The sequence below is a fragment of the Clytia hemisphaerica genome, unplaced genomic scaffold, assembly GCF_902728285.1.
Source record: "Clytia hemisphaerica strain Z4C2 unplaced genomic scaffold, Clytia hemisphaerica genome assembly, whole genome shotgun sequence".
Classification (NCBI taxonomy): Eukaryota; Metazoa; Cnidaria; class Hydrozoa; order Leptothecata; family Clytiidae; genus Clytia; species Clytia hemisphaerica.
This window is the reverse complement of record NW_027104543.1, coordinates 951,515-964,444: the sequence shown is the minus strand read 5'-3', so window position 1 is coordinate 964,444 and position 12,930 is coordinate 951,515. Positions and strand designations below refer to the sequence as shown.

Here is a 12,930-nt window from a genome sequence, read left to right as displayed (position 1 = left end):
GGTCGGCACAGGTCAGATTAAGATTTCGGCATGTGTTTTTCACGGTAGATGAACTTGGCTGACAAAACCGAGTTTATGTTTGTGCGTTTTTCTGCAACGGAGACGGTAAGGTTCTAATTTGTCTACACCCTAACTGAGGATGACGACAAATCAGATCTATGAATTTATAGGTTGCGGATTGCTGTGAGTTTGGATTCAAGGCTCACATCTCCAGGAACTCAAACCAGTTCATCAATTACTGCTTGATTAGCGATAGAAGTGAACGTAAAACCCTAATGTAGAGGGCCAAGAAAACTAGCAGTTTTTCATACTATTAAGATAGAAAAATAGAGTTAGCGCAAAACATGAAAAAAGAAACAATCATTTTCAATACATCAAGTCATGATACACCTAATCGCTCGAGTGTCTAATGAATGTGTCTTGGACGTTTTTTATATAAGAACAAACTATATTAAGAACATAAGTCTTCGGTGGCCAAAATCTTAAGAACAAGTTAAGCCTTTGCATGCGCTAAAACACCTGATTTCTTAGGAAAATGGACAAAAATATTCAAAAAATGGTGAAATTAAGAACATGTTAAGAATATTTTTAGACTTAAAACCAGAAAAGCTAAGAACAAAAATTTTGGATGTTCTTATAGAAAAAACGTGTATTCACTTGTTCACGATTTTCAGCTTAGCTGCATTCTAAGCATGGAATTATATTGAGCGTAACACTTTTCACACAAACGCCCTTTTTTAAAGACAGTATCTCTTTTTTTTGTGTTATGTTAGAGTTAGTTAGTTAGCTACCCCGAGAAGATGTAAGATAGATAGAGAAAAAAAACGACGGGGTCGTCCCTTATTGTTCTGAAGCTGATTAACGCTTTGTATTGTTTTAAAAGCTCAGAAACAATCCGCTTCACTCAAACATCAAATTTATGATATATATACTTCTCTTTCTCTAGTTGAAAAATCTATCAATACTCATTTATGACTTGCGTCGTAGGACGACAGGTTCACTATATAGAAGGTCTTGAAAGGATTTATGGTCTGCGGACTTAGAATATTGGGGACGTTTTTATTTTTTTTCCAAGACGCATTCAATTTCTAAGTCACTTTCTAGACGTGTGACGTAAAAGTTAATCAATCATTTGATTTGCTATAAGGGAGGCTCGTTCTTATAAAAGGGGGGCTTTGCTGGAAAGTACACCCTTCTGTCTTATGGAGATCAGTTACTAAAGATTCGGCTCGTATCTGTGTTTAAGTAAGTAAACAAGTAGTGCGTTTGAGGGTGGAGTAAAGTGATTTCCCAAATTATGCAACAGGCATTATATGTTTGATAGGACAGCATTTCCGCAAAAATACGGATACAGTAAAATAAAACTATTTTTCATTTTAGTGAAAATTCAAGAAAAATATATTTGAGTTGAAGGGAGCAAATAATTACATGAAGAACATGGCATCACCGTAAGTATTTTTTCATTTGTATAACACTTCCAGAGTGCTGTTGCCGTGGTTTTTTCCTGGCGAAGAAGATTTTGATACAGGCTCTAGCTACCGTGGAGTAAAATCATGTTTATTCCGGAGGATGTTCTTCTTGGTAATATGGCGTAATACCCCGCAGGTAAACGGGGTAACTGCGAAATTCACAAATAGCTTTTTTAAATGTTATTATCATCATTGAATTCGTATCATACTAAAGTTTTCTAATGTACCCCTTCTCACAGGCCCGGTAGAATTTTTTACAGCTAGTGGGGGGTAAAAATAACGGTCTGAAATTCGATGGAATCGATATTCCCTTACTTTTTATGACCGGTGATTTAAATTCTTTTGTTTTCAAGTCAGAAAATTCAGTGGGGATGGGAAAAATTTTGCAGTGAGGATTGATTATTTTCAGTTGAGACGAAACTCGGAGTAGAATTTTCCACCGGGGACGATATTTTGCAATTTTTCCAGTGTGTCTGTGAGAAAGGGTTGTTCTAATGAGGTTTGTGACTCAGCTGGATATGGACAACGCTTTGCCTGGTTATCAAGACTAAAGAAATAATTCAAATCATCCATACACGTCCTAACCTTGTATCTACAATATCATGGTCATAATTTTTGTGACAGATGGGAAATTTCCCACAAAATTTAATCTTTAAGTAGTGTAAAAACTTTCCTTGGGAACACAAACTTTTAATATTAGAAGTAAGCCTTATTGTCTAGGATCTCAGGTTAAAGCTTGGAAGCCTAAATCTCTTCCAAATCGAATTTTCCAATGATTAAATTACAATTCACATCAAAGCTTGTAGCATACAAGTGTGCATTTGTCACATCAAAATATGGTTTAGCGCATTGATTTTAAAACCCCAAAGGAGCTAGATCCAAAAATCTTAGATGGAAAATACGAAGCCATTTATTTCCCATCCAAAAACCCGCGATCCACGTGGTTTTCACACAATCGCCAGAGAAAAAGTAAAATCCATCGCCAGGTTTCAAAATTTGCCGCGTGAAAGCAGAGAAAGCGCTATAGATTCAATCCATCATTCTAAAAGCTGCGCAAATATTAAGGTTTCACTTTTTCTTGCTTGAGGAAGGTTCGAGATATCTCTCTATCCTTTTCGGGGCTTTAAAATCTATGGTTTAGGGTCTGGATATCCAGGCTAGGGCAATGAAATTTAGTTTCATCAGAAGATTCATTTTATTATCAAGTTGGTCGATCAATCAATCTTAGTTTAAATTCATTTTTCAATAACAAAAATTACAAATCGGCCCTATCAAAAAACAACGAGCCTGCTTAGCTTGATCGAGATTTTGAGATCTTAAACATTGATACTTTTTCTCTAAAAAGGTTTTCTTTAAGGCCGCATTTAATCTTTTAGATTTTCAACTACTTAAAACATAGGTAACAAAACAAGATCTTATTATAGTAGAAAAGAGGAGAAAAAAGGATCAATAATTTTTTTTCTGAAAGAAGATTGCTTTAAAGTATCGCCACACACTTGCCAATCGCTTTATCGAAAGATGATTTCGAAAGATAAGGTAACTAACACATTTATCAAAAATATTTCCGATTGCCCTCGTCAGAAGAATTTGATAACAAGATTCCACGGAATCCCTTAAATTAAAATGTTTTTGAAACATAGTCATCACTACAGTGCAACATTATTCTTTTTTGAGCAAAAGTCTTTCCCTTGGTCAAGGTCATTGAGTTTGAGAGGAATCTTCAACCTAAGGCAAGAAAAAGTTATGCCTTGAGCCTAGGTATACGTTATACAAAGTTAAAAAATACATGTTTTTGTCTCATTATTTTACACCAAATAAACCAGACGCACTACTAGTACATTCAAGCTTTACCCCAGTTTTTTTTACTCGGAATTACTCAAATTAACTTGCTCGAAAAAGTAAAAAATTAGGGAAATTCCGAAAAGTCTGTAAAATCTAACAGCATTATTCGTAGGCTCAAAGTAATGCTTAGCATATGCTTAAGTGTTTGCTACATCTAGATATGGTGCTTATAAGTGTAATGCTTATAAAGAAAAACATTTTTTTAGCCTCTTTTGTGTAAAACAAAAGTAATGACCAATGAAGTATAAAGGGCTAGAATCGAATCTCCTTTGTAGGATTTTAATCCTACCAAATCCTATCAAAGTTGCGCGGTCTAGCGCAGTCCGCCTGGTTTTTACACAAATGACAGATTTAAACTAAAATTTACACTTAAATTTCGAAAAATATATCACTCGAAAACAAATGAATCGCTAGATTCAATCCGTCGTCAAAAATACGGCGCATATTTTAAGGCTTCACTTTTTCTTGCCAGAGAAAGGTTAAAGATTCGATTCTAGCCCTTCGGGCTTATACTTCATTGGTAATGACTAATGATACAAAGCACATTTTGAAATGTTCTTAGGTTTAAGAAGAGATCAGGAAAAAAATTAGATAATAGCTCCCAAACAGAAAGAAGGTATAAATAGGTCCTGATCCATGGTTTGGCCAATTTTTTTCTCGATTTACTGTTAGCTTAAAGGGTAATAGGGTAATGGTGGGATTTAAAACACTTGTTCACTGCAAAAAAATTAAACAACAAACACCTCGCACTATTTTAAGAACATAGGTTACGATATTTTGTTCGAAACAAGACGATGATACATCTCTATTTAAGGGGGATAATGATTCAAAATTACGCCATTTTTCGATCGTTTTGGTATATAAATAAAAAACAGAGTGAAAGACTTTAAGCTTCAGGAATCAGCAACTTGACTTGGTTGAAGGTAGGCCTGTGCACTCGTGTACCATATTAATAAGCATTTCACTTCATTGAAAACAATGACTTTAATATAGCTTAAGACCAATAGAATAGAATCAGAGAGTGAGTTACTGTGTGTCCCAAAAAAAAAAAATTATAGTAGTAGTAAAATCCTCAAAACTCATAATCTAAACTGGGCTTAGTTTAGAATAATTGAAATAAGATAAGATTACAATTTTCCGCTCAATCCCCAAAGTGATTGAATAGGTTTTTTGGATTAAAATATTAAGTAAACAAGTCATAAAACTTAGCATAAATTATGAGGACTTTGTATAAAAATATCTGTCCACTTTTTTTTGGGACACACTGTATGTTGTGGAAGGACATCATAGAATTGTATTTCTGTAAGGGAGGGGTTAAATCTTCAAGGTGTTTCGAGTAAATAAGGAAGGGATCCGTTTAGTGCTAATCCAGGGGTGAAACAGATATCTTTTAGTTTCATTTTTATTCAACTATTTTTTCGATCTTGTTTCGGTTTAGTCAATTTTCGCAATTGTCTCAACACGATTTAGCGTCCTTTTAGCTCGCTGCATGGGCTGATAAAGGCAAAGATTCGTTCACTTGCCAACTGGCCCGGTATTCATGGGAATCTGATCCACAGATCTATAAAGCCAGAAAGGCTAGATGGCGTGCTTGGCTGAAAAGTGTGCCGTGTAGGAAATCATACCGAGGTCACGTGACATTACAATTGAATTTTAGCGTTTGACCAATCAGAAGCTTCGAGGGTTGTTGAAAACAATAACAACACTATTCTTTGTAATATTCACTCCATCTAGCCATTCGGGCTTTAAAGAAATCTTGTGATCTAACCTCGGTAGGATAAACAGGGATTAAGAATGCTGGTCACTAAGGCTTGATACATAACTTATGAACATTTTTACTTTTTTAACAGATCTATGCTGCGTCAGCACCCGTCCTATGAATCATCCCCAATTGATGACTCCAACATGAATTCAAAATCACCATACACGTGTTACAATGGAACGTATCAATACCCGAGGAATGGGCACGAGAATCTAGTGTACGTCATGCCTTCTGATAGTAATGAAAATCAAAATGGTAGCCATAGCAATGGCGGAGAACCGGTGACAAAGAATGCTGGTTCAAGATGGCGTGAAGATGAAACAGAAGCTCTTGTTGAAATATGGCGTGACAAGATTTGTCAAACACGATGGTGGAAGCAGAGTAAGGGTGTTCGCGTTAACAAAGAAATGTGGGAAGAAATAGCTCACTTATTGGCTGAACGAGAAGTATTTCGCACGCCTGCGCAGTGTCAAATCCGTATGAAAAACTTGTTACAGTTTTACAGACAAACTATCGATAGTCGTCGATCCGAGAAATCATGGGAAGATTTACCAGAGTATTTTGACATCGTTGACAAGATCATGACACGCAAAGAGACTTCGACTGGTGGTATGGTGACGTCAAATTTGAGCGATTCTAAGAGCTATAGTCCAGGTTCACAGTCGATGAGCCCACCCAAGCTGCACAACGAGAAAGCGTACGAGGAAGAGAAAGAGAGGGTTGAAGAAATGGAAGAAGAACGAAAAATCAACACAACAAATAAAAGAAAATCATCTGTTCGTTCGACTGAAGAATTTAACGAGCACCCTGATCTAGATCATGGCAAACTGTACTATCCCCCAACAACTACATCTTCGGCTAACTGCCACCCACCACCTCGCAAGATACCTGCTTATGCAATGAAAAGCGAGTATGGAGGAAGCAACCCATATCATGCAGCTTCCTCCATTCCATCTAACTTTAGTCGGATGCATCATCGCGGAGAACCCTGCTCGGGAAGTTGTTGCACTAAACCCGCCCCATACACGTCAAGAAGTGGTAAATCTACTAAAGAGAAGGATTTCAATAAAGAACAAATGGAGCCGCCTTCCGCCCTTCCCATACCACCTTTGGAACAGTACAACATGGCGCCGCCACCCCCATCTGCACAAATGATCAACCTTCAAAGTGAGCCTTCCACCAAAGGGGGAGAGTCTAGAAATCACGCGTGTAATTATTACACTCCGCCACAGGGTCCACCACAACCTCCACCCCCACACCATTACAGACATAATTACATACAACTGTATAGAGGCGGTGTCGCCCCAACGGCTGATAATTACGCTAAGAACGCCCAAACACACCTTATGTTCAATCAGGATCTATTGCAACTGCAGTATAAACAAATGAAAACTTTGATCGAAATTGAAAAGAAACGACTTGAGATTGAAGAAGGTCGAATGCGGGAAGAGAAAGAAGCTAATTGTCGTACAAGCGCTTTCTTACTAGAAGCTGTTAAAATCTTAGCAGAAACATTTCGTAAAGAAGCGAATAACAATGAATTAGACTGTCAAAAACAACAAAATTCGCCGCTAACCAGTAGTAAGCAAGAGAAAGACGATCAATGAAGTTTTTTAAGAAATTTACTTTTTATCTATAAGAACATACTCTATAAGAATACTCATGCTTGATTGAATAAAAAGGTACGAATGTCCTAAGAGTATTACCATATTTTGAAATTTTGGGTAGATGCTTTCTTCTTAAATTTTTTATAGTTTTTTAGTTGTTTGAAATTTGATATCTCGAAAATATGAATAAGTCTCAGGCAAATTTCCTAGTTCTTATATTTACTGAGACTACATACCAGCTTCAAATTAAGATTCAATTTTGGGGGTATTACAAATGATTATCAAAATCGAACGTGATTTCTTCATACTTATAGAGTGTTTTGCTCTTGTTATTAAAAAGGTTATCTACATCTCTAAAACGACATTTAATTTCCATTTAAAGAATCAACATTATTTCGAGGTTAGAATTATAAAGCATTTTGTATTTACAAAATTTTGTTTATCATAAATCTTCAAATGTAACATTATGATTTTACAAATTATAATTATTATAATTTCCATGTTATACTTTTGTCATAATAATTGTATATAGTTTCAGAAAAAAATGATAATAAGACCCATAATTTTAGTATTGAAGATGACTACATCGCCCTTCACTTCTAGTTCCAGTTCCCATATAATTTTTACACCCCTGTCTCATTAAACTTTTTCCTACAGCAGATATAAAAATTTCGATTGAAATCTCAATGGGGATAAAAATTTTATTGTTCCAAGGTTAAATAATCCAGTTTTTGGAGTGCAATTTCTAAACAATGAATTTCAAATGGGGATGAAATCAAAGTCAATTTCTCCGTAGGGCTGAAATTATAGGGTATTTTTCCCACCGAAAAGAAATTTTTGCCAAATTTTCCAGTAGGGCCGGGGACCCAGCGGGTCTGTAACACAGGGGTGTATTTCTGCAAAGATTCAACCCAAAAAAGCCTCTAGAATGGAAATGAAAAGTTTTTTTTGTCTTGACATTAACGAAATCTTCTTCATATTGAAGAAATAATAAAACTACTATATATATTTATCATAAAAGACTCTTTCCACCTTGTAATAAGTCCTATCCGTAAAAAAATTATCCGTATATAAAAAAACAATATGTCATGTTTTGCTTCTTCCATGCGTATCCAGTAAAGTGTCTATATAATTCTCTCTGAGTTAAAAGTAAACTTCAACGACGAGATTAACAACAGTTCAACAGTTTCAGGTACTGGTGAATTTCTCATCTTGAATATTCGAATACTGTCTTCAAATGTTTCTAATTATAATCGCTGTTTCAAGTTGTCGCCAAGGTCTTGGAGTTGGGCTTTCCGAGTTATCTTTGAACGGGTCAGTAAGAATGTGAAATTTAGCGCAAGAAGTCTCTCCTATGACACTGAATGAAATAGGAGGAAATAATAAACTTCTTTAATTTGAAATCCCCTTAATACAGCCTCATCTTGGTCGATTCGAATTAAGAGGAAGAGTAGATCGTAGCCTTAAATAAAATAAAGGCCCTGTTTGCAGGTCCATAGGAGTGATATCTAGGATAAATTTTACATTTTATATTTTACCTGGCTTTTCTTTTGGCTGATGTTAATTAGTCGTTGATCAGTTGAGGTTAATCTGTGTGAATTTCTTGTTAAGTATAAAAGCCTTGTGTCACCTTGTCCGACAGTGTTTTACTACGTGTTATTTTAGTAGTTAGAGAGGCATTTGCTTACGTGGTATGCTGTTAGTTCAAACCCCTTGATCCGATTCGACAGAGTCAAACCTTGAACTATATTTTCTTATATTGCTCAAAATTTGCCTTGAAATAAAGGGTCGATGCTAATATGAATAAATTTCAGGGGTGATAAACTATTCTAGCTTTTGATTGTTATGTATTCGCATAGGGACCATAGGCAAATGCATGGTCGAAATGAATCAGGGGTAATTGAGATCAATGGACTCTTCCTATTGGTCTAAAATTTTGAAGAAGAAGAGGAAAAGTGCAATGAGTCCCGATCTCCAGTGAGTCATTGCGATCATGAAATGGTTTTTTCGGGTTGTCCTCTATTCGGATAACATTTGATGAATCTTTATTTGAAAACGATCACGTGAATAAAATATTGCAGCAATTTAGAACTGGACTCAGAACAGAAGGAATGGCAAGATTATTATCCTACAAATTAGATGAATACTACCAATCTTACATTAAAGTGTTATATCTGCTTTAGTTAAATCAAAAGGTTAAACTAAAAATTTTACAAGAATACCATTTTTACCGACTACGATTTTTTGGTCGAAGCCAGGGGAGGGGGTGGAGGTCCCAACGGGTCTAGTACATGGAGTGTGATTAGTCATTATGAAGTGGAGCTGTAATAAATTAGGCTGACAACATTCCTCTTATGCTTTTTGTTATAAGGGATGCGAGTCGGCTTTAAAAATCTTGAATCCTTTGCTAAGGAAATCTTTTGATTCGAGAATTGAGGAAGAATATTATTGTCACAAGGCCATACACTTGCTTTCTTATTTTACTTTGGTGGAAAAAATTCCACCACAAAAGGTTGTTAAGAAAATTGCATAACTGAAATAGAAGCGTTTTTCGAATACACAGTCAATAGTAACAAATAGAATATGCATCATCTTCTAAAAAAGGGTTTGTGTTTTCTCAGAGAATATTATCATTTAAAATCTAATCAATCCTGGTAGAATGGAAGTTTCTGTGGTTTAGTCTTTCGATAAAAAAAACCGAATTTTGAAGCACTAAACTATATTATAATACCTTTCTACATCTGCAAGGGTTCTCATAGTTTACGCAAGCTCGTTTCAGTTGCTGCAGTATTTGTCTTTCAACAAACGATAAGTAACAATCCTATCTTCAGTGTGTTTCTAAAAGTCAACAAAATTGATTTGAATTTTTTTCCAGCAAAAACAACAACAAATACAGTCGATTATATCTTAAGTGAATCAATTTACGCGAGGAATATATTTCACGAGTTTTGCGAAATTTAATGCTCGCGAAAATTTTAAAACCAAGAATTTCACTAAAAACCCTAGGTTTTTTGCTAAACCTTTAAAATGAAAGAAATTAGTTGAAAAAGGGACCGATATGCGAAAATAAATCCCGCAAAAATTTAATTATTTTTGAAAAAAAACTGTCTCGCGAAAATATCTGCTCGCGAAAATTTATCCACTTACGGTACATAAAAATGCATTAGGTTAGATCAAACAAGGGAAAAGAAAGGTGAGTCTGAGAAAGTTCATGAAGTAGAAAAAAGATAAGATTCTAAGTTCGAGATTTCAAACTTAACTATATCATGATATACGAAAATGACGTACCAGATAATTCATAGAGATTTTAGAGACTTTTTCTTGAATGATGGACCAGACAGCCCAATAGAAATTTGCTGCAAGTGCAAACCTAAAATGAATAAAAAAGCAGAGGGTAGATTAATGGATAAATAAATATTACCATTAAAATTCAGTAGGCCTCTACAAAGGTAATACGTATTTGGAAATCTGTAACAATTCACAATTCCAAAGGGGTGAGATTAATTTCATTTTGAATTTCAAGCGGGAGTTTAGAACTTCTGAAAAGGGGATAAAGATGATATGGGAGCAGCGAACGAGCGGATATTTTTCAGATTAAATCTTTATTGAAAATATCTATCATGAAAAGAACATGGTTTTTTTGTACCGATACTGATAGGCTCTTGAAATACAGATTACCGATCAATTTACCCTCAGTACCGATTAACCGATCTAAAATAACGCCAGTGCCGATTCATCGATAATCTCTCACGCCCTCCCCTAAAGAAAGGAAAATGATAACACACGAAAGTCTCTTTTGCTTTTTGCTCGCGGTGCATTGTGGGGAAGTGTAAAATAACAGTAATCGAACTATACAGAAGAAACATTGTATTTTTTTTGAGTCCTAGATCTAGTGGCGGTACCCGATTTCCCTCACATGCGGAATGAGTTAAGCCCATCTTTAATCTGAGTATTTAGAAAAATTGTACCCCTAATGGTAGCCCTACCCGTTTGGGTCAAATTGTAGTAATTGTAGTGTTTCAATTAAATTTTCCGTTCAAAATTGAGTAGTGCTACCGCATGATCAAAAATCTTGATCAAAGCTTTTTCTTCGGGATCGCGAAACTGTGTCAATTTTGGACCATTTTCAGCCTCAAGTTCCTTGTAAACGTGTTCCTTATAAAAAACGTGTAGTTTGACTGTCAAGCAATGAAAATCGCACAAAAAAGTACATACATCATGAAAGAGATTTAAAAGATTCTAAAACTATAAGTGACAGAAAAAAGGTAGAATTAAAGACCCTGATTATCAGTCATCAAAGTTTAAAATCAAACACTTGCTACAGAAAAAAAAAAAATGAGATATGTTTACAAAGTTCTAAAAGTTTTAAGAGAAGAAGCTTAAGGTATAAAGATACAAATGGATTTAGAAGTATAAATCATCTATAGCTTATATGAAGGGTCGTTCCGGAAAAAGTATGAAGATATGTATGACATTTCCTATATTAACTAATGCTAGCTCTTGTCTAAGATTGAAACATAGTTGAGCCTTTTTCCTTAATGGCTAAAATTCGTAAGCTTGATAAATACTGTGTTAAATAAATGGATTTGAAACCTTTCAACCGGTACACAAAGTTATTTAAATCAATTTCTATGAGCTCACGTTGTATAATAGTGCTATATGGAAGTTAGCTTCACGCTACCTGCTAGCTGGAAAATCAATTACACGTTGTTTTTTTATAAGGAACACGTTTATAAGGAACTCGAGGCTGAAAATGGTTCAAAAAATAAGGAATTGTTAAGGAACTGCTCAGGCTGAGAATAAGTGGATTTGAAAATAATGTACCTTATTGGGACTAATTTGACCAAATTTTGATCTTTCAAGGGTCAAAAAGTTCAAAATTTCCTATGTAGTAAGGAACTCGATAAGGAACTTTGAGACTGAAATTCTATGTAAAAATAAGGAACTCCAGGCTCAAAGCAAAGTTAAGGTTCCTTATAAAAAAAAAAACGTGTATTGGCAATATTTCAGGAGCTAGGGGTGTATTTGGACATATTAAGGGGGGCATTAATTATAGGTATGCAGAGGGAAAACTGGATGTACCGGAAAGCGTAAGATATGCAGAGGGTAGACTGGATGTACCGGAAAGCGTAAGAGAGAGCTTGCATTAGTTTATTCAACAAACATATCATAGTCTATCATTTGCAAACGAAAAAGATACTTCTGTGTCACAGACCCGCTGGGCCCTAGCCCCACAGGCAAATTTGGCAAAGATTTTGTCCCCGGTTGGAAAATACCCTGAAATTTCATTCTCAGAGATTGATTTTGGTTTCATCTCCATTCCTAATTTAGTGCTTAAAAATTTCACTCCGAAACCATCCCCAGTGGATATTTTAACCTTGGAACAATAGGATTTCTATCCCCATTGGGTTTTCAATACGGATTTTTATCCCACTGAAGAAAAAGTTATTCGAAAATGGTATTTAAGCACACCTGAAAATTATTTCCTAAAAAGATTTTCCGTGGAAGTAAATTTAGTTTATCAAAAACAAGCACAATGCATATTGGACATATCTAATGAAAAATATAGAATGGAAATGGAAAAGGAAGTAAAATAAGAAACGACATATTTCCGGCATTTGCGGCCGGAAATAAATGTTTCTAAAAAATCGGACTCGGCCATGTTATGGACATTACTAATACGCATCTTTGTGCAGAAAATCAGAAAAAAACTAATGAAATCCCGAGAAAATGCCACACAAACGGTTTTTCCGGCATATATCCGGCATTTTCGACAGGAAAAGTATGTTTATTGAAAATCGGGCTCTGTCACATTTTAGGTATTGCCATTTTGCATGTCCAAAATTTCATTAAAAATCGAATGAGCCAATCCCGAGAAAAGCTTGCATCAGACGGACGGAATCCACCCACTGGGGTAGGTCCAAAAAGGGAAAAATAACAAAAATATTGATACAGAAAAATAACAAAATCAATGAAAATCGAAATCTATTACCATATTTTCATGGATCGGCATTACAGGGAATTAAAATTGGTCGAGTTTTTAGAGATTAAACTGTAAAACCCTTCTGGTTGACTTATATATCTTATTCTTTCCGTCCAACTCAAAGGATATTGATACTAAAATTTTCCTTTTCTTGCATCTACCATATGACCGAAAACAGGATTCATGATGGGACAAAAAAACGTAAAAAAGTAGGGTGTGGTTTGAAAAAATGAGCGGAGAATTTATCAAACTTATACAACTTTAAGT

General features: G+C 35.2%; 2 protein-coding genes across 3 annotated transcripts in view; one reads left to right on the top strand and one right to left on the bottom strand.

The window, feature by feature from the left end:
• The window catches only part of LOC136822648 (choline/ethanolamine kinase-like), a 43,689-nt gene that overhangs the window by 16,791 nt on the left and 13,968 nt on the right, over positions 1 to 12,930 (bottom strand). The window contains exons 10-12 of one of the 2 annotated variants that reach the window (XM_067078917.1): positions 9,969 to 10,050; positions 9,412 to 9,518; positions 7,033 to 8,040 (exon numbers count right to left, since the gene is read on the bottom strand). In XM_067078917.1, the coding sequence (XP_066935018.1) occupies positions 9,456 to 9,518; positions 9,969 to 10,050 (145 nt within the window). In that variant the 3' untranslated portion in view covers positions 7,033 to 8,040; positions 9,412 to 9,455. Of the gene's footprint in view, positions 1 to 7,032; positions 8,041 to 9,411; positions 9,519 to 9,968; positions 10,051 to 12,930 lie in introns of those variants that run through there. The other variant, XM_067078918.1, reaches the window with a different exon arrangement.
• On the top strand, positions 1,385 to 6,996 carry LOC136822647 (uncharacterized). The gene is made up of 2 exons (XM_067078916.1): positions 1,385 to 1,448; positions 5,162 to 6,996. The coding sequence occupies exons 1-2, from the start codon at positions 1,429 to 1,431 to the stop codon at positions 6,678 to 6,680; spliced, it is 1,539 nt and encodes a 512-aa protein (XP_066935017.1). The 5' UTR covers positions 1,385 to 1,428; the 3' UTR covers positions 6,681 to 6,996.

Excerpts from the sequence above, each read along its gene's own strand:
- LOC136822647 (XM_067078916.1), top strand. The coding sequence starts at position 1,429 with ATGAAGAACATGGCATCACC. Across the intron at positions 1,449-5,161 it reads ATGAAGAACATGGCATCACC|ATCTATGCTGCGTCAGCACC; the intron begins GTAAGTATTTTT and ends CTTTTTTAACAG.